This window comes from Sus scrofa, chromosome 1, assembly GCF_000003025.6.
Source record: "Sus scrofa isolate TJ Tabasco breed Duroc chromosome 1, Sscrofa11.1, whole genome shotgun sequence".
Taxonomy (NCBI): Eukaryota; Metazoa; Chordata; class Mammalia; order Artiodactyla; family Suidae; genus Sus; species Sus scrofa.
The window spans coordinates 189,972,756-189,999,165 of NC_010443.5; the positions used below are offsets into that span (position 1 = coordinate 189,972,756).

Below are 26,410 nucleotides of genomic sequence, written 5' to 3' on the forward strand. Positions count from 1 at the left end.
CACTAAACCATATTATAAATGGAGGTGCTGACATATAGGCTTTGTTATTCCATTTACAGAGCACAGGCAGAGTAGATTGAGCATAAGTAAAGCACAATAAAATGAGGTATCCCTATACTTATTTTAGACTTTCTAAGTATTAAGTTTTAAAATACATGGTGGTTAGAGAAAGGAAATGTATAAATTAACCCAAATTTTTTTTGAAGGATTTCAATTTTTTCATTGATTATCTTTATCAATAAAGTAAATCTGTATTTTTTTTTTTTTTGGTCTTTTTGCCATTTCTTGGGCCACTCCTGTGGCATATGGAGGTTCCCAGGCTAGGGGTTTAATTGGAGCTGTAGACACCGGCCTACACCAGAGCCACAGCAATGCCAGATCTGAGCCACATCTTCGACCTACACCATAGCTCAGGGGAATGCCGGATCCTTAACTCACTTAGCAAGGCCAGGGGTCGAACCCGCAACCTCATGGTTCCTAGCCACTGAGCCATGACGGGAACTCTGTAAATCTGTATATTTATATTACATTTAAAAAAGTAAGTCCAGAAAACTATTATTTTCTCAAATTATGCAAATTAAAACCTAGACTCTTATCTTTTGTTTGAAATCCTTATTTTGCTTAAAAATATATATATATATATTTTTGTCTTTTTAGGGCTGCACCCATGGCATATGGAAGTTCCCAGGATAGGGGTCCAATCAGTGCTGTAGTTGCTAGCCTACACCAGAGCCACACACAGCAACACGGGATCCGAGCCGCGTCTGCGACCTACACCACAGCTCACGGCAAGGCCTGATCCTTAACCCACTGAGTGAGGCCAGGCATCCAACCCACATCCTCTTGGATGCTAGTCAGGTTCGTTAACCACTGACCCACGATGGCAAGTCCTGCTTAAAAATTTTGACATAAATTTTTGGCCCTCCTGAAATAGCTAAAATTTTAAAAATGAATTTTGTTTTAGCAGTGGCTCAGAATGATGGTAGCTTTTCTGGCACCCCACCCCCTTTTTTTTCCTTTATCTTTTTAGGGCTGCACCTGAGGCATATGGAAGCTCTTAGGCTAGGGGTCAAATTGGAGCTATAGCTGCCGGCCTACACCACAACTACAGCAACATGTGATCTGAGCTGCATCTTTGACCTACACTGCAGCTCAGGGCAACACCAGATCCTTAACCCACTGAGCAAGGCAAGGGATCAAACCCACATCTTCATGGATAGTAGTCGGGTTCATTACCACTGAGCCACAATGGGAACTCCCCATTTTTTTTTTTTTTTAACACAGATGAATTGTCATTCTTTCTAAAAGTTCTGTCCTGGGTACAGACTAGTATTCTTTTTGTTCGGGTGGAGGTTTTTTGGCCATGCCCCCAGCATGTGGAAGTTCCCAGTCCAGGGATCGAACCCACACCACAATAGGAACCCAAGCCGCAGCATTGTCAATGCCAGATCCTTAACCCACTGTGCTGCAAAAGAACTCCCAGATTTAGTATTCTAATACTAATATTGGAAGTAATACTTTAATAAGTCAGTAAGGAAAATAAAGAATTATTTGAATGGATTTTGGATTTCCTTCTGATTTGGATTTCCTTGTACTGAGCACTATGGTAGGCATTATAGAGTTGTGGGAGTTTAACCAGGACATTACTCTTTAAGGGTCCATCAGTCAGGTCAGGAAGATGAGATAAATTTATTAGGAAAAAAATAGCAAACAATATAGTCAATACACAATTAAGTATTGATTTATTTGCTTCAGAATAGGAATTACAAGAGTTGAGAGGAGCATTAGGGATATTCTTCTAGAATAAAGAAGAATGTGGAAGAGTTCCTGTTGTGGCTCAGTGGTTAATGAATCCGACTAGGAACCATGAGGTTGAGGGTTCAATCCCTGGCCTTGCTCAGTGGGTTAAGGATCCTGCGTTGTTGTGAGCTGTGGTGTAGGTCGCAGACGAGGCTCGGATCCGTGTTGCTGTGGCTGTGGCGTAGGCCGTCGGCTACAGCTCCAATTAGACCCCTAGCCTGGGAACCTCCATATGCTGTGGGAGCTGCCCTAGAAAAGACAAAAAAGAAGAAGAATGTGGAAGGAGGTAAAACTAGAGCTGAGCCTTGAAAGATGAGAAGAACTTGAAGCAGAGAGAAGGAAGGACCTTTTGTTCACGTGAACGAGTGTTTTTAATGCTTAATCTTCTTTTTCCCTTTGTCTTTCTTTTTGACCCCTGGAGTTATCTTCTTACCAGGTTCTGCCTTGAGCCTGAGCAAGGACTCCCTGTCACTCTTTGTGATAGGATATCTCCCATTCCTATCCTGTCGTGCTGCTTTATCAGAAAACACTTCTGTTCACCCAACCCCACTCACAGGCTTGGGGTTGGGTTGGGTCTCTGCAGAAATATTAGCTGTAATAACTGAATTTATGTTACTATAAAATCAGACTATGAATGATATCTTCTAATTATTGAAAAGTAATCATATTGCATCCGAAGCATTGTTTTGAAATACTTTGATTTGCAAGGCTAGCAATAGCAGCTGATAAATGAGGCGGCTCACATACTGACCTTATACACAATCAATACCTAGTGCTCAATCAGTAAATGGTTTTTGCTGCTGCCACCACCATTCTTTAGTCAGGGGGAAATGTGAGGTGCTGAATTTGGAGCTGAAAAGAGAGACCAGTATCAACCTTGCTTCTATCTCACCCCATTCTCATCCTTTCTGGGAAAACATAAGAAAAAAAAAAAAAAAAGGTGATATTACTGCTTTTGCTTTTGATTTTTTTCTTTCCACTTGGTAAGTTGACCATTTAGTTTTATTCCATATTGAAAACTTCCCTAGAATTGTCAAAGCAACTTGCCTAGTTTATCCTTATAGTTCTTTTTTTTTTTTTTTTTTTTTCTTGGTGAGGGTTTTGATTAAGAGGAATTTTTAGTTCACTCACTAACTTAATACTAAAAGTATATGTTTTCCATGGGTCTGTTTTATCACTATGTAAAATTTTGATTGAATTAGTAAAAACCCAAAACTATAGAAATACCAAATAGAAATAGTTTTTACTTATTGGTCTTCTGCAAGGACAGACTTCTGCCTCCTTTATTCTCCCTTTCCCTTTTGTCTGCTGGGTTTCAACCTGCAGCAAGTATTTATAGAGTAATTACGTGCCCTGAAACAGCTACAACAATGGTAATGTTGACACAACCCAACTGTAGGTCTAGGAACAGGATGGTCACAATTAAGACTAAAATCCTGACATTTCCATTGATTGTTTCTGGGAAATAGCATTCCTCTGAATTTCTTTTAATTTTTTTTAAAAAAAAAATTCTCTCTCTCTCTCTCTCTCTTTTTTTTTTTTTTTTTTTTTTGTCTTTGTTGTTGTTGTTGCTATTTCTTGGGCCGCTCCCGCGGCATATGGAGGTTCCAGGCTAGGGTCCAATCGGAGCTGTAGCCACCGGCCTACGCCAGAGGCACAGCAACGCAGGATCCGAGCCGCGTCTGCAACCTACACCACAGCGCACGGCAACGCCGGATCGTTAACCCACTGAGCAAGGGCAGGGATCGAACCCGCAACCTCATGGTTCCTAGTCGGATTCGTTAACCACTGCGCCACGACGGGAACACCTCTTTTTTTTTTTTTAACCATTCCCATGGCATGCAGAAGTTCCCCAGTCTAAGGATCAAATCTGAGTCACAGCAGTGACAATGCCGAATTCTCAACTGGTAGGCCACCAGGGACCTCCTAAAAAATTCATTTTTACCAGCTCTAGTTCCCTAGCCATGTGCTCTTCTTTGCTGGCTTCATCCACACTCACCAAAAGTAATATGCATCTGACAAAAAGCAAAGAGGAATAGTGTTCATACAGCAGATATCTCTGAGCCTCCCCCTTTGCATCTGCCTGTGGCCATTTCCAAAACTGCTATTAATATTTCTCTATCTGCTACACATGCCAGGTCTATAAATAGCTATATATTCTTATACTATTGTCACTTAAAACATTATGTTCCCATTTTGAGTTGCCCTTTTTTAAATGCCTTGATACTATTGAAGTTTTGAGAGTTGACACGAGAGTACTCTCATTCTTTAATGGGAGAGATCTCCACTAAACAGATATGCAGCACACCTACCCTCCCCACTGTAGGTGACCATGTCAGATGGTCACTCCATTCTAACTGGGGAAAAAAATCATAGGAATGAAGAATCTTCTGTTAGTTAGCGTATTATTTGGTACGGTGTTAGATTAATTGAAATAATGCTGACCTAGCTGAAATCAATTTCTTGTCATGAATTTTGTAAGAAACAATCTGTATGCTGATTCTGCTTCTTCTTACAGATAATAATTAAAAAATGGTCCATCCCCTGTCCTCTGACATTAAATTACATAGAGCGATATTTCCAGGTAATAGATTTGTTTGTTTCTTTTTTTTTAAGATAAAAAGGAAAAAAAATCTGATTAATAATGATTTTTTTCCTAATTAATAAAAAAGGAATGGCTATATTGCATTTTAGAACTTTATTTTGAAATATTTTTATTTGGAAGTCTAGTAATAATAAATTCGTTTTTTTGATGTATTCTGACTTGTAATGACTGTTGGTTTCTCTCTTTCCCCTCAATCCTCTTAAACAGATTTCAAATGCTACAGATGATTGTAAACCAAAGCTCTTTCATTTCTCCAAAGAGGTATGTAAGTTATTAACAGATACTTTTGGTTGATTTTTCACATTTCAAGTTTTAAGAGATTTGTGTAACAGGGTCTCTTAGGTCTTTGTACCTGTAACTAATTAATTTTCATGAAAGTGCTAAGTATAGGGTTGCCTACCAGAAGAATAATATTATTTAACACAGGGTGGCCCATTATGAAACAGCTACCCCCTTTTTTTTTTTTTTTTTTTTTTTTTTTTTGGCATGCCTTTAAATGGAGCCTGTTTTAAATGGGCCACTGCCTAAAAGAACAGATTTACCGAATGTCTGGTCTGGCCAATACGGTCCTCTGTGGATACAGACTTCCTCTTGCCCTCTGGACTTGTAAAGCTAAATAGCCAATTATATCGGAAACTCCTCCCCTGTGAGTAGAACCTTGGTCTGTGGCTAAACAGCCTCATCATTGGACCAGCAGTTGAGCACTGCCAATATGTCTTCTGGCCGACATTCCAGAGTTGAAATTTATGGCGCCTGTGGCGGAGGCTGAGAGGCCAAGTCCCCTTGCTTCTCTGAGAGCCCTGGGATACTGGAAATGCCTGCAAAAGCCCCTGTGCATTGGCAGAGGAGACAGGGAGTATGATCTGGATGATTCTGCCATACCATTCTAGAAGAGTCCCCTGGCTTCCCTGTTGCTGTAGGTGTCTTCATGTACACTCTTTGATTCTGCTGAAATGCAGGTCCCAGATACTAGAATCCCCTCCACCTGTACACCATAGGATATTAGGGTGTAAAGTGCAGAATTCTTTTTACCCCCAGTTTTCAAATGAGAAATGTCCCTCTGGCCCCAGAAGGGAGGTTACCACATCTTTCACATGGTCAAGGCCTCCATGGGCCTCAAAGATCTAGGTAGGATAATTGACAAGCCAGGAAATTGAGCAATATATGAAAGAGAATTTGTGAATTAAACTCTTCTTCCCTTAATCCAGCCTCAGGAAACACTGCAGCTTTCCTTCCTTCCAGCTCTCTTCAGACATTCTAGGACGCTTTATGTCTGGAGATAGGTCTTCTGGAACTTCTTTTGCTGAAGATCCCTTAGTTAGTTAAGGGGCAGTTTTTTAGAGTAGAAAAGACAAAATATATCATTACCATCCATTTTGTAAAGACAGTATTTTCATTTAGAAGATAACTTTTGTTTGCTGTGTAACTTCCTCTGGTTCTTAATGATACTATTTTGTTTTGTTTTGTTTTTTTTTAGGGCCACATATGGAAGCTCCTCAGCTAGGGATCAAATCAGAGCTGCAGCTGCTGGCCTACACCACAGCCATAGCAATGCCAGATCTGAGCTTCGTCTTCGACCTGCAACACAGCTCATGGCAACGCCAGATCCTTAACCCACTGAGCAAGGCCAAGGATGGAATCTGTGTCCTCATGGATACTAGTTGGGTTTGTTACTGCTGAGCCACAATGGGAACTCCTTAACTGTCCTAAAAAAAAACAAACAAAAAAAAAACCCCAAAACCTTATGGTCACATATTCCAATGGATCTCTAAGAATTTGTTGGTCTAAAATAGATCATGTTCATTCCCATCGAAAGAGATCCTAGTCAAAGATGCTAAGATGTGATTAATATATTCAGCATCCTCTTAGATTAAGTTGGTGCTTAGATTGAGTTGATGAAAGCAAGTTCAAAAGCATTAAATGTTATTGAAGCTCAGGGTAATAAGATATATTTAAGTTTCCTGATATATTCATTAGGAAAGACTGAGAATTATAATAAGGTCATTTCTAAAATGTTATTATTCTTACCTAAATGTTATTTATCTTTTCTAAATTATTTTTATCTTGCCTAAATAATGTAGAAGCAGCAGTGATTTTAGCATAAACAACACGGTGTGTAAACAGCCGACAAATACCTTGGCTAGTACAAGCAATGCAACTCTCAAGTAACATGTTTGCTGGTGACCATAAGTGTATGCTTTGATTAAAAAAAAACAAACAAACAGGAGTTCCCATCGTGGCACAATGGAAACAAATCCAACTAGGAACCATAAGGTTACGGGTTCGATCCCTGGCCTTGCTCAGCGGGTTAAGGATCCGGCGTTGCCATGAGCTGTGGTGGAGATCACAGATGCGGCTCAGATCTGGCATTGCTATGGCTGTGGTGTAGGCCAACAGCTGTAGCTCCAATTAGACCCCTAGCCTGGGCACCTCCATATGCTGCGGGCGTGGCCCTAAAAAGTACAAAAGACAAAAAAAAAAAAAAAAATTTAAAATTAAAAAAAAAAAAACTTATTTTACAAACAGGTAATTCATGAAAGATGAAATAAACTTAAATTGATTTTTTTTTTTTGAGAACTGAGTTTATTGTCAGATGAAGTAGTGGTTTCAACGGAGTAGCATTTAATAATTTCACCTTGTAAAAAATTTTTTTCAGAGTGCTTATGCCATACCAACCATGGCTTTTTCATTTCTCTGCCACACCTCAATATTGCCCATATATTGTGAACTTCAAAGGTACTGTTGAATCCTGGGATATCTTAAATGTATTAAAAATGTCTCTTTACTTCTAGGACTTTCAGATTAAATGACATTCTCTTCTTTGAATCCTTCCCCCATCACTGGATTCTAGGTGTTAGTTTAAAACAAACTAAAACAACCAAGAATTAGTTTTTTCCAGAGTTCCCATCATGGCTCAGTGGTTAACAAATCCGACTAGGAACCCTGAGGCTGCGGGTTCAATCCCTGGCCTTGCTCAGTGGGTTAAGGATCCTGCTGCGTTGCTGTGAGCTGTGGTGTAGGTTGCAGACAATGCTCGGATCCCACATTGCTGTGGCTCTGGTGTAGGCCGGTGGCTACAGCTCCGATTAGACCCCTAACCTGTGAACCTCCATATGCTGCGGGAGGAGCCCAAGAAATGGCAAAAAGACAAAAAAAAATTAGTTTTTACCAAGTTGAGACTGTTTCTTGGAAGCATAATCCTTTATGCAGTGATCAAATCAGGAATTGTAGTGTGTAGTTATGAATAAACTAGGTCTTGAGTGATTAAGGCATCCTTTTGAATAACTTGAGAGGTATTTATTTGGTGTAATTCAGATCACTGATACTACTTTTGCATTTTTGTCTTTTAGCCCTTCAAAGAAAAGAATGCAGAATGTAACCAATACAGCAATTGCTTTAAGTTTTCTCATTTATTTTATATCTGCACTCTTTGGGTACCTTACTTTTTATGGTAAGTATATTATTTCATTTTGGATGACAAAATAAATTGCTCTGTAGCTGATTTCACACCTGAATATGGACTTTGTTTAATAAGTCAATTTGTTCAGGCTGCCAGAAGTCAGTGTACTACTGTGGTGGCTCTATAGGCCTTAAAGAATTGATTTTCTTTCTCTTGAAAAGGTAGATCAAGTTCAAGATGGATAACTTCATGGGAAAATTTTCTTAAATACCTAAGTAAAATCTCAGGTGTAGGGACATTGATGTCTTTCTATGAGAAAAAAAAAAGAAATACAATAATGATTTTAATTTTTTTAATTGAGAATTCAATATTTTAGGCTCTAGTTCATCAGTTTGGGAGGTTGAGGGAATCAGTCATCTTAATTGCAAAAGAACAAGTCAAGAAAGAAATGGGGTTTTGCCTGAACTATATAGTTGTACACTTAGATGTCAGACTTAATTTGCACAGGTCTGCAGTGTACATGCTGTGATTTACCGTGATCATTCTCCTTAAAATTCTAAAGAATTCTTTGAAATTCATAAAATAAAAGGATGTTTTTTATTTATTTTTGAAAAATTACATGTGTGGTGTTTTCTGTTTTTTTCCTCTTCTAATGAGAGCCTCAAGAAAAAATAAAACTTAAAGTCTAGAACAAGAAAAAAAGTTTTAAGCTTTCTTGTTTAATTTGCAAACACACAATTTGCAAACATTATGACAAGTTACATTCAATTTGTCAAATTCTTGAATACACTTTTCAGTTGAGGAATACTTTTATAACAACACTCCAAGATGGCTGTTACTACTTTCATGGTATTTAGCTGTTTTGACTCGTTTCATGGTAGCCTTGTGCAGATGTTTCAGGTTTTAGACATCCATGATAACTTGTACTGGGTGCTTTGCTTACCTTCTAGAGTTTTTCCAAGTCTGACAGGTTTTTGGACATCATTTACTTGCTTAGTAGCTACCTTTCCTAAACCCGATGGAAAGAGTATGGGTTTTGAAATCCAGCAAATATGTTTCAAACAACCACCCTGCTCTAATCATTGACCTTGAAACAGGATACTTCACCTTGCCCCCTCTTTATCTCCTAATCTGTATCCCAGGGATAATTGTGTAGAGTTGTATTAAGAAGAAATAAGTTATATGTAAAATGCTTCTTACAATATCTGGCACACAGCAGTCTTCCACAAAGGAGAGCTACTGCTGGTGGGGGTTAGCATTATTGTCTTTATTACTGTCATTATTTCATAATTTCAGGTGTTCTGTTTTTCAGCGCTGTACTTCTTACTATTGTTAATGAAATTTGATTTAAATATAGTAACTTTCAGTATACAATATATTATCTTGGAGCTTTCAGCATATGAGAAAATTATCATTGCTCTATATAGTCCTTTCCTTGCTAACTCTATGGCATTTCCACAGTAATAAAGGCAATTGATTGATCTAAATCTGCTCTTGCATTTTTATAGTGTCACATTAGGGTGGTAGAGCTCTGTGTGTACCATCAGGAAGAACATTACTTTGCATGGATATACTACAAAGAAAGTTAAAACAGTTTTCTGTTTGTTTGTTTTTTGGGTGTGGGTTTTTATTTATTTATTTATTTATTTATTTATTTATTTATTGTCTTTTTAGGGCCACACCTGAGCCATGTGGAGGTTCCCAGGCTAGGTGTTGAATCAGAGCTGTAGCTGCTGGCCTATACCACAGCCACAGCAAAGTGGGGTCTGAGCCACATCTGTGACCTACACCATAGCTCATGGCAATACCAGATCCTTAACTCACTGAGCAAGGCCAGGGATTGAACCCGCGTCCTCATGGCTACTAGTCAGGTTCATTAACCAGAGAGTCATGATGGGAACTCCAAAACAGATTGTTAAACTTTTTTGATCATCATTAATAAAACAAAAATTCTTGAAATAATCTGTTTTGGTTGTTGGGTTTGTTTTGTACAGACTTGAGCTCAGTAAGACTTCTAGAGCAAGAAGATATTATAGCAGGGTCTCTGTTGGGATTCAGCAAAAACAGCAAAATAGCTGCATGTTTTTGTAATTTAAAAATTGTCACCTGGGACAAATACCATTACATTATAGGGGTCTTAAAAATTGAGGAAGAGTCCAAAACATGGACCCCTTTTGTTCCTTGTGGTTAAATAGAGCTATCTGGAATAAACCTCAAATGGCCTACCAATTCCAGGATAGCTGAAAAATAGTTACATAAAAATTACTGGGAGATACTAGCAGCTGTGTTAAATTGGAAGAAAGCTTAGATTGAAAGGGAAGTGGAGGAAGGATTGATGGCAGTACATTTATTGAACTAACATTTCTTATATAAGTGCCAGGTGCTTTATACATGTTGCCTCACTCAGGCAAGGTATAGGTTCAGCTCTGCAAGGTGTAGGTTCAGATAGGTTGGGCACTTTGGCCGATGAATGAACGAATGTGTTGTGATTTGTAGCTAATGACTCTGAGTTGTGATTTGAATCCAGTTCTGACTCTCTCCAGAGTCAATGCCTTTATAACTTGTGCTGCCATAAGGATTATGCCAGAGAGGCCAGATTCCCTTCATTCCAAGTTTTTCTCAAAGTGAACTTTTTGAAAAAACCTGGCACACTTAAGCTAAAGGCATCTCTTTGTGTCTCTCTGTCTGTCTATCTATCTTTGCTTGAACACAGAGGCTAAATATTTTCATCATGCACAGGAAATGTTTCCCACACAGGGATTTTCCTGCTTATCAAGTAAAGCTGTTGTCTCTGACTTAACCCTTCTCCATCAATGCAGATTCCTCAGAATATCCACATTGTATATAATGGAGAAATTATATCTAAGAAAAATCTCATAATAGCTTGGTAGGTAGGTAAGTAGATGAGAGAGAGAGACAGAGAGAGAGGTAGGGAGCAGGAAAGAAAGTGATATAAAAGGTGTTCTTCTCCAGAGACAGAAGAAGATTCAGATATTGATTTGCTATTCATGGTGTTTCTTTTGGGGAGATGAAAATCTTTCACAGTGTATTTCTTTTGGAAGAGCAGTAGCTCTCAGTCTTACACAAACAAATTGCTGATGGATCTCGAGACCTCATCAGAAGGGCTTGTCACAAGTTAAAGCCTTCGACTCATTTTATAGATGAGCAGCTGAAATCCAAGAGGTGAAGTGACCTGTCACAAAATTAGTGGCATGTTCCTGAATATTAACCTAGTGATCTTTCTGTTTTTCTGCAGTAATCTTTATAAATTTCATACCCTGCTTGACAATGTGTATTAAACAGGACAGCCTCCTGACTTCCCTAGAATATATAACTTGCAGAGATAGATTTGTAGAGATTTGCCTGAATCTGGAGAAGTATGTTGTACTCTGTCCCTTACATATGTTAAGGCTCAGCTAAGAACACAGAATTGATTGGTTCAGAAGAGAGGTTTTTATCTTGGGAAAGTAAAAAATAGACATGGAACATATTTTGAATTTGTAAAAAATCTAGTTCTTCAGGCTTCTGGAGCTGCTTGGGATCCTCTTATTCAGTACTCCAAGGTTTAGTTAATATCTGAATTTTGTCAGATGACAGGGACCAGTACGTTTGTACCTTTTAATAACATTTGCTCTGATTACAGGTGTTAAAGCATTATAAGGTGAGGAATAAAAGGTGTTCCTCTGGTGAACCACGCCAATACCCAAATGTTACATAAGAACCAGACCATTTTCAGAAGTTTACAAAGTTGTTAAACAATAAGTGTTAATAGCTCATTTTCATGATTCAGAAAGTAGAAATAAGATCGTTTGCCATATTTTTCCAAAGACTCACAAGTATCTCACATATTTGGAACTAGAATCCAGTTTTCCTGGTTCTTCTTAATGTCTTAGCTGGCCCATTAGTCCCACATTATGTCAAGCATGTCTTTGATACTTTCAACAGTTAGTTTCTCTCCCATTTCCATTGTCACTAATCTAGTTCAAATTCTCATTACCTGTCAGCAGTTATGCTGGTAGCCTTCTAACTGTTGTCCCTCTGTGGGTCTCTTTCTTCCAGTCTATCTTCCTGGTTAGGCAGGAAGCACATTATACACTGTGCTTCAGAAGTCATTGCATCTCTGGCCAACAGATTGAGTTCAGACCCTATGACCCAGCTCTGTTACTGGGTCTTAAATGCATTTCCAGCCTTATACTCACTGCTCTATCTGCTCTACAGTACACTCTTTCAGCCACAGCCACTGTTATCCTTAAGCCACTGTGCCACAAGGGAACTCCATCCGTTAATATTTTTTAACCTAGCTGCCTATCTTATATTGTTATCGTAAGGACCAAATTCGGTAGTACATGTGAAAGCACTTTACGAAATACTGTAAATATTGTTCAAAACCTTCAGACTGTGGAAAAGTTCTAAGGAGATTTTTTAAAATATATATTTGTTGTGGTAATTTTAGAGATTCTGCCAATGCTGATTTCTAGTTTGATTACAAGAAAGGATTGTAGGTTTCAAGAAGATATTTAAATAATGGCTCTGTGTTTCATAGGATAGGAAAAATTTCAGAGATGAATTTGGTACTGGGAATTCAAATCTGTTAAGATCCATTTGTGCAGAGGAAAATAAAGTTGCTATTATTGATGTCTTAGTAGTTTATAATGTGATTCTTATTATGATTTTTTAAATTTGCAGACAATGTGGCGTCAGAATTACTACAAGGTTATAGTAAATACTTGCCACATGATGTTGTTGTCATGACTGTGAAGTTATGCATACTATTTGCTGTGCTTTTGACAGTCCCTCTAATCCACTTCCCTGTAAGTACTCTTAAAAGATTTTGCTGCTTAGTGTAGCAGCTCCCTAATACGGCACCACTAATTCTTTACAGACTAGAATGTTTGAATCACATCTAGTCTAGTATATCTTATTCATTTGTCAAGTAATTGATCAAAGACCTCATACTTGCATATGACCCCATGAAAGCACAAAAACAGTGAACCACTAAGCTAATTTGTGTTTTTTCAGATTTAGTTTAGATTTATGCTTTCCCACAGCATTGTTTCCAATTTAGGGACTATAGTTCTTCTAAAGTTTTTTGGGTTTTTTTCTCCCCTTTAATTCTGTATTCAAAAGAATGTGCATGAAGAGGAAAAAGTCAAGTCAGCAAAAATAAATGTCTGGTTTATTGGAAATTTATTTTCACTTAGACATTCTAGTTTAATCTTAGTCACAAATGTTATTTGCTCTAGAATTATAGTTTAAGAGTGGAACAGATCTTCACTCTTTTAGTTGCTATATATAAGAATCTTAAGAATTTCTAAGAAAATGGGAAGTTCACCTTATGGCTCAGTAAGTTATGAACCCGACTAGTGTCTCTGAGGATGTGGGTTCAATCCCTGGCCTCGCTCAGTGGGTTAAGGATCCAGCATTTGCCGTAAGCTGTGGTGTAGGTTGCAGACGCGGCTCGGATCCTATGTTGCTATGGCTCTGGCGTAGGCCGGCAGCTGCAGCTTTGATTGGACTCCTAGCCTGAGAACTTCCATATGCCTTGGCTGTGGCCAGAAGTACTGCGGGGCTGGATAAACATTTGTGGGATGTGCCTGCCTTAGTGGTGGAAATCATCCTGAACTATTTTTCATATTTACATGCTGTGAAACAGATAATATAACATAAAACAGTAAATGGTGTTTCTTTCCCATGGCATGATTTCTTTTTTCTGTTTTAAACCATTTGTTCTTTTATCTGTTGAATTTCATGAAAATGATACTCTGAGATTTCATCACACAGTGTTAGTATTGGTAATTTTGAAAATTATGCAATCTAAAGAATTTGCATGTGGAAATTTTTTCGAGAATTAAAGCAAAACTAATTTTTATGAAGCTCACACTGAGTTTAGGTATATTTCTGAGTTTATGTGCAATAAACACAGTCATCGCTTTGCTGTAGTTTTGAAGACTGATTGGTTGGGGGGACAGAATATCATGGTAACTGTACTATAAATGTGTTCTCCTAAGCAAGTGGTTTGGCTTTGACACATTTTCTTTACTTAAATCTGTTTCTTTTTCTGTTGTACAGGCGAGGAAAGCATTAATGATGATATTTTTCTCCAATTTTCCATTCTCATGGATTCGCCATTTTTTAATCACTCTAGCCCTCAATATTATCATTGTTCTACTTGCAATATATGTTCCTGACATTAGGAATGTATTTGGTGTAATTGGTGAGTTTTCTTTTTCAAAAATCCATTTAATAAATTAGGTAAAATTGTCATCCAGAATCACATCCGAATCTGACAATATTATTTTTCTTCCACCCCATTTAAGGTTCCAGTACATCAACGTGTTTGATTTTTGTGTTCCCGGGGCTATTTTATCTTAGACTGAGCAGAGAGGATTTTCTCTCATGGAAAAAGTTGGGGGTAGGTTGTTTTTTGTTTGTTTCTTTTAAGAATCTTATTTTAAGAAATAATTTGTCATTTTATAATTATTTCATCTACATCAAGAACACTAATATATTTTAAACTATAATGTACATTGTTGGAGAGGGTGGAGGTTTAAAAAAATATTCTAATTGTTCTTTATCTTTTTCTTTATTCCCACAGGCATTTGTTTTGCTCATCTTTGGTATTTTGGTTGGTAATTTCAGTTTAGCACTTGTTATTTTTAATTGGATTAATAAATGACAAATATTTTCCTACTTCCAAAGAATAATTTACTTCCATATACAAAAGAGAAATATTCTGGAAGGCACCTTGGATGAATCCTCTTTATATGGATTAACATTTTTGCAAAGATTGACAAGAAAAGAACAACAAAAGGGAAAGTAGACATAGTGGTCTTAATCAAAATAAGAAACAATCTCAAAATGCTCTTAAATATGTTGAACATCTTTTGTTTTTGGGTTTCTTGTTTTGTCTTTTTGAATTAATAGCTTTTATTTTACAGTGTAGTTTTAATGTTTACAGAAATAATTGAGCAGAAAGTACAGAGTTCTCACATATCCCTTCATTCCCAGCACACCCTTAGTTTCCTGTATTACTAACATCTTGCATTGGTGAGATGCATTTGGTACACTTGATGAGCCAGTATTGATACATTATTATTAACTTAAGTTCATAGTATACATTAGGATTTACTTTTGATACAAGCATTGGCAACCACTGATCTTTTTTCTAGCTCCTAAACACCATGAGCCTTTCCCTCTGAGTCTTTTCTGAAATGTCATTGGGTGGACTTATATTGTATCTCACCTTTCAAAGTGGCTTCTTTCACTTAGCAATATGCATTTAAGTTTCTTCCATGTCTTCTCATAGCATGAGAGCTATTTTTTTTTTACCACTGGTAATATTCCATTGTGTGGATGTCCCAGTTTATTTTTCCATCACCCGCTAAATGACCCCTTTTTTGCTTCCAAATTTCAGTATTCATGAGTAAAGCTGCTACAAACACTTGTATGCAGAGTTTTGTGTGGACATAAGTTTTCAGCTTATTTATGTTAATACTAAAGATCATAATTCCCACTTCATATGGAAGAAAATTTAGTCTTGTAAGAAACTGCCCCGCTGCCTTCCAAAGTGGCTGTAACTTTCTGCAGTCCTGCCAGCAGTATATGAGAGTTCCCCTTGTTCCACCTCCTCGTCAGCATTTTGTATTGCCAGTGTTTTAGATTTTCACCATTCTAATGGATGTGTAGTTTTATCTCATTGTTTTAATTTGCGTTTCCCTAATGACATATGATGTTGAACATATTTTTATGTGCCTACTTATCATCCGTATATTTTCTTAGGGCAGGTTCAGATTTTTTTTCATTGGATTGTTTTCTTATTGTTGAGTTTTAAGCATTCTTTGTATATTCTAGATACTCATTGTTTATCAGATATGTGTTTTGCAAAGATTTTTGTCCCAATTTGTGGCTTGCCTTATCATTCTCTTCAAAGCATCTTTCACAGAGAAGTTTTTGATGTTATTAAATATATTGAGTCGTGTTTTATTTCTTTTTTAAAAATCAATATATTGTTTATATACAAAATTGAATCTTTGGAGTTCCCATCGTGCTCAAAAGAAACGAATCTGACTAGTATCCATGAAGACACAGGTTCAATCCCCGGCCTTGCTCAGTGGGTTAAGGATCTGGCGTTGCCATGAGCTGTGGTGTAGGTCACAGACGAGGGTTGGATCTGGTGTGGCTGTGGCTGTGGCATAGGCTGGTGGCTATAGCTCAGATTTGACCCCTAGCCTGGGAATGTCCATATGCCACGGGTGCTGCCTTAAAAAGACAAAAAAAAAATTGGGGGGGGATCTTAGTTTGTGGATTAATGTCGACATCAATCACTAATAACAAAACTATGGGAATATTCCACTTGGTTTTTTTGCCCTGCCTCCAAATCCTGACTAAGAAACTTTTGTGATTTTCCTGTGTTGTGCAATGTGAGATAGAGCGGTGATGCTTGACTATGGATTGGTAAGTTCTCTGAGCTTTCTCATTTGTCACTGAAACGTTACTTTCTTCTTGGCAAACAGAGACAGGTATTGATGATTTATAGCATATTTTGTTTGGAGGTTGTAGATCATTCCAGTCTTCCCATTGATGTGACTTATTTCTGGTTGGAAACCAGCAGCTAGGCCTCTCCCCAACTCCTTCCCTCCCAGGGGAGTGTTCTTTGTAAAGGGCACCTTGTTAGCAGCCTACCAAAGCCAGGGTGTATCAGTAAAAATGTAATCCTACACCTGTGCACATGTAAAGTAGGGAATTGCATGCAAAGGGCCAATTTGCATGTATGGAAATACACACTTTTGCAGGTGCCCTCTGGCTTCCCGCTTAGGAAACAGACTAAAAAATTGACAACTAGGCTGCCCTTTTGAGTTAAGATACTTCTCTGGCACCATGAGATCAACATGGTGTAATGGGAAATGTCCAACTTTTGAGGTTTAGAAAGACTTGTATGAAAATCTCGGTAAGTTTAGACAAACTACTTAACTTCTCTAAGCCTCCACTTTCACAAAGGTATTAAATGGAGTCAATACCAATTATACAGGGTTGTGTTGAAAGGATTAGAAGACCTAATATAAATTAGGTACAGGCTGTCTTAATAGATTAGATACTTGTCCCCTTTCTTCTATCCCTTCAGCTGGATGTGTACAATGAATTTGCTTTCAGACAGGGACATGGAATTTCTTCATCTTCCGTCTTGCACAACTCAGATGTTCAGAATCTTCTTATAGCCTTCACTAACAGGAGAACTGCCCCATGTGCATTCTTTTTAATGCTTTCCCACATTTCCATCCCAGCTATACTCTCTTACTCGTGCCTTCCTGAAACTGGGCACATAGCATAGTCCCTGGGCAGTCAGTCATGGCCTCCCAGGTGGCCTCAGGTCAGCTAGAGCCCATCCATCTGATTAAGCTAATTCTTAGGCCCTCTTCTTCTGTTTATGAAATTATAGATCCACATCCAAATAGGTGTGCAGCTGCTAAAATAAATCTAACTGCAGTAATACCAAAATAACCCTAAATCTGCAACAGATGCAAGGATGCCCCCTGGGGCAAATGTTCTGTGTGATGACAGGTGGGCATCAATTAATACATTTGTCACCTGCTCATGGGATGGGATCATGGGAGGTTTGGCAAAGGGACAAGCAGCATATTGGACATGGCACCAAATTTAGTTAATATCAAGAGAAATTATTTGTAGAGTTTTATTTTTATTTTACTTTAATATTTTGCCTTATCTATTTGCCTGTTTGGAGTTGTAACTTTCCCTGTGAGATTGAAGGAAGCTAATGAGATGACTGGTAAAACAGTCCCCCCTTCACTAGATTTCAAATAAAACCTTGTTCAAGTACTCCTCAGCATTTTTCCTGGGAAATATGGGCCTTCTCATTATGGGCTTAATGTTCATAATTTATTAGGTAATAACTATTTAAAATAAAAGTAAGTAAAGCACAAAATCTGTATTTTTCTAACACTTGGAGACTTGTTTGCTAAATTAAAAGATGAAGTGCTGAGAATATAAATTACTTTCATATGTTGAGGGTGAATGTTTAAATTGCGCTTTTAAAAAAAAAAAATGGAATGTTTACTCATGAGCTTAGCATTTAAATGGTTAAAACAAGCCTTTGAAGTTAACACTCCATTAAGATGAATGGGGGTAATTCACACCTCTGCTGGCGCTGTATTATTTCAGTCTGGCTGTGGAGAAAACAAGACAGCCCTGGGTTGATTTAGTGTGTGAAGGCCCTTTAAACACCCAAGGTCTGGAAATCTTTGTTGTTGTTTTTTTTTTTTTTTTCTTTTCCATCTAGAAGGAGAATCCAAAATTCAGCACAGTATTGGTTTAGAACTGAAGTCTTCAAAGTCTCTGGAAATTCCCAACTGGCATTTGTTGGGTTGCAAGTTACCAGGTCAGCCCAGCCTCTTTGGCTTTGCTCCTATACTCGGCATTTCTCTCTACCATGGCACCTTGTAAATTTAAGTTTAGTACCCTGGTATATTCACCAATGGAAAAGCAGAAACAAACCATTCATTTTCAGGTAAACCTCACACATGCCTTCAGATGGGTTATGAGCTAATCATTGGCCTTCACATGCTCCCCACAACGTTTTCATCTTTGCCAAATCTCATGTTCTATATTTGCCTACATATAAAGCATCTACCTTTAAGAATCTTTCATGTCCCTGTTTTTGGGAGGGAAGGGGTGGTGGATGAAGTGACCAGAGATCAGTTGGGAAAAATTCAGTTCTTTCTCAATGTTTCCTTTGCACCTATACCATTTTGTGTTTGAAATATGTATCCCCCTCATTGGTGGAAGTGCTGTAGCTATTTGACCCTGAAACTGTTCATTTTAGAGCCTGAGAAGGTTATGTGAACACAAATAAAATGGTGACATTGTAAGAGATGCTAATAAATTTGGAAGGTCTCTTTTTAAGGTGCACAGGTTTTTTTCTTCTGCATTCTCTGCCCTGTGTATTTGCCAGATCAGGTTACTAGATAATCTGTGGGTGGCTGAGTGTGGAGAGTATTTCCATTTGGGCTGAGTCTCCAGAGCTGATGTTGCCAGTGCAGTATACAGAGGTGGAAAATAGATGCTAGAAACAAAGGGACTCATGGCATTAAATTTACCTGTTTTTCTTCTTGGCATATTGACAGTACTCTATGGCTGTGTTAGAATTAACACTATTGGAAACATACTTTGTTTCCTGCAAATTACTCTACCTAGACCTTAGGTATCATAATTTTTGGTTTAAGAACTTCTCAAGAGACTTCTATAGAATGAGAAATTAGCTTTTCTAATTTAAACACAGAATTTTTTCATCTTAGATAGCCTTTCCATAATGAAGTAGGAAAAATGGGAAAACAAAATTTTGATGAAGAGGTGAGTAAAGATACTGTGCATGAGGTTTCTTCATTGTGATTGGGATTCTTTGTTTCTTGTCCTTTGTCAACAATCTGCTATACATTTGTGCTCTCATGATCCACTATCCTAGTTCGCCCGGCTGTTGATCAGAATGAGCAATTACAAGGCGTGGGAAGACTCATCTTGGCCGATGGCCAGGTGGACAGGTGGGAGTGAGAGGTTTATTGGCCTGTGGGACAAAGTAAATGGTGGAGAGGAAAATTGTGTTTAGGTGAAAAAAAGACAGATGGATTAAAAGGCGTAATATGGGATGCTATAAAGAAATAAGACTTGCGGAGAAATGTTTCCCACTTGTTTGTGTATATGTTTTATCTTATGTTGATCAGTGAACTGATGCACAGCACAAGCAAAGGGGCCACTGATTCTCTGAGCAAACAGTTACAGAGCATGTATTATGTACTGAGAGTCTTGCTGGTCCTAAAGGTGTGAAGTTAAATAAGGCACATTTCTTGCTTGAGAAAAAGCTTAGATACAACTTGGATTTTTCTGAACCTTTTCAGATAGACGTGATAATTAAAACTGTTTAACCCAAAGAAAAAATTATATACATATATTTCATGTATATATCTGTATACACAGCTATATATACATGTACATACATATATATAAAAGATTTTGGAGTCAAAATTGTACTCAAATCCCAATTTATGTCTTACTGTCTAATTTTGGACAAGTTACTTTAATTCTCTGAAGACCTTCAATATTTAAAGACTGAGTTTTCTCTTAACGGGGCAAATACACCTTGTGTCTTTTAAGTTAGATTATGTGATATTTGGGAAAAGCTCGAATTCTTTGTTAAGCCCTGAATTGAATATACATAGTTTCATTACTTGATTGTTCCTCAAATCACGTAGTAGTTTCCAAGCCACGTATCTCTTCTCCCTTTTCTGATTTAGCCAACTAGTCAGCAGCCTGATCAGAAAATAGTGGTCTAGGTGTTCCTGTTGTGGCTCAGCAGTTTTCCTCAAATCACGTAGTTTCCAAGCCACGTATTTCTTCTCCCTTTTCTGATTTAGCCATCTAGTCAGCAGACTGATCAGAAAATAATGGTCTAGGTGTTCCTGTTGTGGCTCAGCAGCTTAAAGCCCAACATGGTGTCTGTGAGGATACGCTTTCTGATCCCTGGCCTCACTAAGTGGATTAAGGACCGGATGTTGCCACAAGCTGCAGCATAGGTTGCAGACGTGGCTCTGATCCATTGTGGCTGTGGCTGTGGTATAGGCCTGCAGCTGCAGCTCTGATTTGATCCCTGGCCCAGGAACTTCCCTGTGCCACAGATGCGGCCTTAAAAAGAAAAAAAGCCGGGGGCAGGGGGAGAAGAAAGAAAATAATATTCTAGAAATAATCCTGACCAATGTAGTCTAAAATCATTTTTGACTGGTAAATATTATCAACATACTCTGATTTTATATCAGCTTTTTCACAGTAACATTACACTTTAAGCTTATAAAGTATGTGGTTAAAAGCTCCAGGTCTCTCTTGTGTGTGCATGCATGTGTGTGCACGCACATGTGCGTACACGCACACACATTCACACACACACCCCTCCCAGTTATCCTTCTATGTCTGTTAAGTGTCATCTTGTTAGCTTTGGCTCATCCTTCCAGCAGATGAGAATTTTGAATCTTCATTCTAGTGCATCAGTTATTATTCTCTCCTTTTTGACATTCTTCATTATCCTGCCACTTCTTCATCCCATTCACAGATAAAAATGTCCCATTACACAAGAGTAACTATAGAGCCTTCTGCCCCCCACTGGAAACCTTTCTTCCAAGTGATTATTAATTGCCTCTTTGGATGAAGTTGTTATATTCCTATAGCATCATCTAACCTGCTTTTCTCCAGACTGCCTGGAAGAATCTTCTGAGTTAGTATAGGTACAACCTAAATTCTCACCTATTCTTCATAGTCCCGGTTGCTCTAGGACACTTCTGCTTGGATTCCACACAGTAACCTCAAGCTCAACATTTCAAATCTATTTCCCGCCACAGTTTCCCCATGTCTGTCCATGGCCCCACTGTTTTAATCTGACCTCCCAATTGGTTTTCTTGCTTCCATCCCTGCCACCTGCCATCCATTTTCACAGTACAGCCAAAGTAGTTGTTTAGAAATGTAAGTCAGGTTGTGCCTTAATTTCCTCCCATGGCTTCTCATCTCGCTGTTCTGTGGCCTCTGAGGTTCTCTTTTGTCTGTAGCTCCCTTATTTCTCTGACCTTGCCTTGTGTCTGTCTTTCACTCTTCTCCCACACACAGGCCTGTCTGTCCCTTGAACACAGTGAGCTTGTTGCCATGTGCTTACTGTTTTCCTTACTTAGACCATTCTCTTCAAAGACCTTTGCAAGCTTGGCTCCTCATCATTCAAGCCTCAGCTTGCATATCACCCACTCAGAGAGGCTGTCCCTGACTGAATAATGTCAATAGCAGCCCCCAGCATACAGTCATGCTTTATAACTTTACCCTGTTTACAGGTCACTACTGGAGACCTTGTTTGTTTGTTATCTCTGTGCTCAGACTGCACATTTCATAAGAACTGGGAATCATCTGTCTTGCTCATCACCAAATCCTTAGCCCCTAGTATGCTACCTAGCACTTGGGAGTGGCTTAATAAATATTTGTTGAACGAATACATAAAGGAATCTAGCAGACTATATATTTTCACTCTTTACCTCCAGTCTGTCACCATATCTCTTTTTCCTTTGAAACATCTCCTAGATTTGCGTGTATCCCATCCCCACCCTCCTGCCAACATGTAAATCTGAGCCTTCGTCTCTTTGTGCTTGGAGTATTACACTGATTCTCACCCAGGTCACTCTTTAGAATCACTCAGGGAGCTTTAAAAAAAATGCTGGGTTCCACCCAAAGCCAATTAAATCAGAACCCCTGGGGACAGGACCCAGGCACTAAGCTGTTTTTAAAACTTCCCAGATGATTCTAATGGTCAACCCCAGAAGGGCTGCATCAACCTACTAAAGATGCCTGTCTTCCAGTCCATTTTGTCTGCTGCTATCCACTTATCTCCTTGGACTCCTACTGTCATAGTAGGCATTCCTTGCTTAAGAGTCCATAGTGGTTCCCTGCCACCCACCACATTAATTCCGCCTTCTCCTGCCTCCATCTACTCAACTCTGATTCATTGTTTTGTTACCTACATTCTACTCTACACTCAAATGTTCCGCTGTCTGGCCTTGATTTACCTTTCATTATCATTCATTTCATTCTGCTTCCACATTTTTACCTCCACTGTCCTTCTCTCCCCACTCTGACTTTCACATATTCACCTGTCTGTCCAGATACTTCACATTCCTCAAGATCCAGCTCAACTCCCACCCTGTAAATACTTCATTCTCTACCCAACCTACCCCTACTATTTATAGGATTCTTTTGGTATGTAGCATTAGTATCTTGTAATGTATTTCTTGTTGTTTTCCTAATTTTTTTTGTTTGTCTTTTGTCTTTTTAGGGCCACACCCGTGCCATATGGAGGTTCCCAGGCTAGGGGTCTAATCGCAGCTACAGCTGCCAGCCTACGCCACAGCCACAGCACGCCAGATTCCTGACCCACTGAGGGAGGCCAGGGGTCGAATCCGCAACCTCATGATTCCCAGTCAGATTCGTTTCCACTGCTCCACGATGGGAACTCACTAAATTGCTTTTGTGTTTGATATATTAATAGGTAATGTGCCCCAAGTACAGATTCAAAATTTACAAAAGTGCTTTCCTCTGGCTTCTGCCTAACTCCCAGTTTTCCTCCTTGGAAGCAACCAGTTTTACACATTTCTGTATCCTTGCAAATATATTCCAAGCCTACTTAACCATATTTTTATTAGAATACACACATACACGTTGGCATAGTACCTGTATACATTATTAAATATATATATTTATTAAAATTGAAGTTTAAAAAAATCACCTAATAGGAAATCTACCCTCCTAACAAACTTTTAAGTGCACAATGCTAATGTTAGTTGTACGTACATTGTTATACAGCAGATCCTAGAACTTTTTATTTTGCATGACTAAAACTATGCCCATTAGACAAAAACTCCCATTTTCCCCTCTTCCCAGCCTCACAACCACCATTTTATTTTCTACTTCAATGAATTTGACCACTTTAGTTACTTCATACAATGGAATCATATTTGTCCTTTTGTGACTAGCTTGTTGAACTTAGCATAATATCTGCAGATTTCATCCATGCTGTAGCATATGGCAGGATTTCCTTCTTTTCAAAGGCTGAGTAATACTCAACTGTGTATACGTACCACGATTTTTTACCCATTCACTGTCAGTAGACATTTAAATTGTTTCCAACTCCTGGCTATTATGGATAATGCTGCAAAGAACATGGTCATGCAAGTCTCTTTCAGTTCTTTTGGATAAATACACAGATATGAGATTACTGTATTATATGGTAGTTCTATTTTTCAGTTTTTGAGCAACTTCTGTGTTATTTTCCATAATGTCTGCATCATTTTATAGTCCCACCGAAAATGCACAAGGATTCCAATTTCTCTGCATCCCTGCCAGCATTTGATGTTTTCTATTTATTTATTTATTTTTGATAATGACCACCCTAACAAGTGTGAGGTGATTTCTCATTATGGTTTTGATTTGCATTTCCCTGATAATTAGGAAATGTTGGGCATCTTTTTATATGCCCATTGGCCATTTGTATGCCTTCTTTGGAAAAATGTCTGTTCAAGTCCTTTGCCCATTTTTACATAGAGTTATTTGGTTTTGGGTTATTAAATTGTAGTTCTTATATATTTTAGATATTAACTCTGTCAGATTTATGGTTTGCGACTGTTTTCTTATTCTGCAGGTCAACTTTTTACTTTCTTGATTATTTCCTTTGCCTCTCAGAAGCTTTTAAGTTTGATGTAGTTCTAATTACTTATTTTTGCTCTAACATTATATTTTGGAGATTAATCCGTGTCAATACATATCAGGCAGCCTAACTCTGTTTAATAGTTGCATAATATTCCATTAATGCATCACCATAAGTTAATTAACAGTTTCCCATCAGTGGATATTTAGGGTTTAATTTTTTTTTTAATTTTGCTGTTTTATATAGTGCCCCATTACTATCTTTATACATACATTATTTAGCACATACATGACTATATCTGTAGGATAAATGTTTACCCACTTAACAGGCATTCTTAGTCAAAGGGTATGTGTGTGCATTTCTAATTTTGACATTACTAAATTGCCCTCTGTTAAAAGTTTTACTAATTTATATTCCCACCAACAATGTAGTAATTTCTCTTTAAATTTTATGGTGTTATTTAGCTTTTCCCATCTAAACACCTTCTCTCCCTGATGCAGTTGTAATCAACCCAAAGACAGGAACTACATTCTGTACATTTTAGCGTGTACACAACACCTGACACTAAGTTCACTTCATTGATGCTCTGCAAATATTTGTTAAATCTTAACTTTATTGTGTGTTAAGGGAGTTTTTTTATGACTCTGATGAATGCCATGTGAGAGTTGTCCACTATACATGTGTGCTATTCCCAGGAAAGGAGGTGACCTCTGTGATATTCTTAGGAGAGATACTGTCCATTACAGTTGCTTTTTCAGGATTCTTTCTTATCGTTGTCTCAGAAAGATCCACCAGCCTTTGGATCTATTAACATTTTGGGTAAATTTGAATAATTCAGCAGAAGGACTGTAGTTGACACCAAACTTGTCCTAAAACTTAGTGAATAATTTTTATACCATTTTTTATAAATTATCTAAATGAAAAGCTCTACTCCATGAGTTTTACCCAACCCAACCTAAAAAAAAAATTATTGCAGTTGATATACAATATTCTGTCAATTTCTGTTGTACAGCAAAGGGCCAACTCAACTTTTCTTTTTTTTTTTTTTGTCTTTTTGCTATTTCTTGGGCCGCTCCCGCAGCATATGGAGATTCCCAGGCTAGGGGTCTAATTGGAGCCGTAGCCACCAGCCTACACCAAAGCCACAGCAACACAGGATCCGAGCCGTGTCTGCAACCTACATCACAGCTCATGGCAACGCTGGATCGTTAACCCACTGAGCAAGGGCAGGGACTGAACCCGCAACCTCATGGTTCCTAGTAGAATTCGTTAACCACTGCGCCACGACAGGAACTCCTCAACTTTTCTTAATGAAAAGTTTCAAACGTAAGTATAAGTTGGAATAGTATGTCCATATACCCACTAGTAAAATTTAACATTTGTTCATTTTGTGTATGTATTTGCTGAATGATTTGCAAATAAGTAGCTGATATTCCATTGAATAGTAAATAAAGCTGAACATTAGTTTTATAAATATCACCTTCTGTGAACAAATCTATTTTAAATGTTTCACAACTTTAACAAAATAAAACAAAACAAAACAGGAGTTCCCGTGGTGGCACAGTGGTTAACCAACCCGATTAGCATCCCTGAGGATGCAGGTTTGATTCCTGGCCTCGCTCAGTGGGCTAAGGATCTTGCGTCACCATGAGCTGTGGTGTAGGTCGAAGACGCAGCCCAGGTTGTGAGTTGCTCTGGCTGTGGTGTAGGCCTGCAGCTACAGCTCTGATTCGACTCCTAGCCTGGGAACCTCCATATGCAGCCAGTGTGGGCCTAAAAGACACACACACACAAAAAGACAAAAAAAATTACATCCTCTTCTACAAAAGGATAAAAAGCTGTTTGAAATCACCTGGCATCTCTTCCTCAAATGCCCAGACTTATATCCATAGAAGAACAAGGTTTAATGGAAGTGGGGGATGAGCAACTTATATGAGAATTTCTTTTAGTAAGGGAAATATCTTTTAATGTCTTTGTTTAGGAAAATATCTTTTTTTAAAAAAATTGTATTTACCTTTATTCCTTCTGTAACACTCTTTATGTAATCTGATTTTCTGACCATATCGTTTTCCTTTTCTCTAAAGAACGTCTTTTAACTTTACTTGCAAGGCTGGTCAACTAGCAAAAAGTGTCCTTAATTTTTATTTGTCTAAGAAAATCTTTATTTCTCCTTTATTTTCACAGATCATTGCACTAGATATGGAATTCCTTTTTGGAGTTTTTCTTTCAGCAGTTTATTTATTTGGGGGGGAGGATCTTTTTTTTAAAAAAATGTTTTTATTGGAGTTCCTCTCATGGCTCAGTGGTTAACGAATCTGACTAGGTTTAATCCCTGGCCTTGCTCAGTGGGTTAAGTATCTGGCGTTGCCGT

At 38.2% G+C, this 26,410-nt stretch overlaps 1 protein-coding gene across 2 annotated transcripts in view; it reads left to right on the plus strand.

Annotated features, from left to right (window-relative positions):
- Positions 1 to 15,807, plus strand: part of SLC38A6 (solute carrier family 38 member 6) — a 65,178-nt gene extending 49,371 nt beyond the window's left edge. The window contains 8 exon segments of one of the 2 annotated variants that reach the window (NM_001267849.1): positions 4,319 to 4,384; positions 4,613 to 4,666; positions 7,062 to 7,141; positions 7,756 to 7,856; positions 12,492 to 12,616; positions 13,875 to 14,019; positions 14,123 to 14,217; positions 14,401 to 15,786. In NM_001267849.1, coding sequence (NP_001254778.1) covers positions 4,319 to 4,384; positions 4,613 to 4,666; positions 7,062 to 7,141; positions 7,756 to 7,856; positions 12,492 to 12,616; positions 13,875 to 14,019; positions 14,123 to 14,217; positions 14,401 to 14,481 — 747 coding nt within the window. In that variant the 3' untranslated portion in view covers positions 14,482 to 15,786. 2 annotated transcript variants of the gene reach the window in all.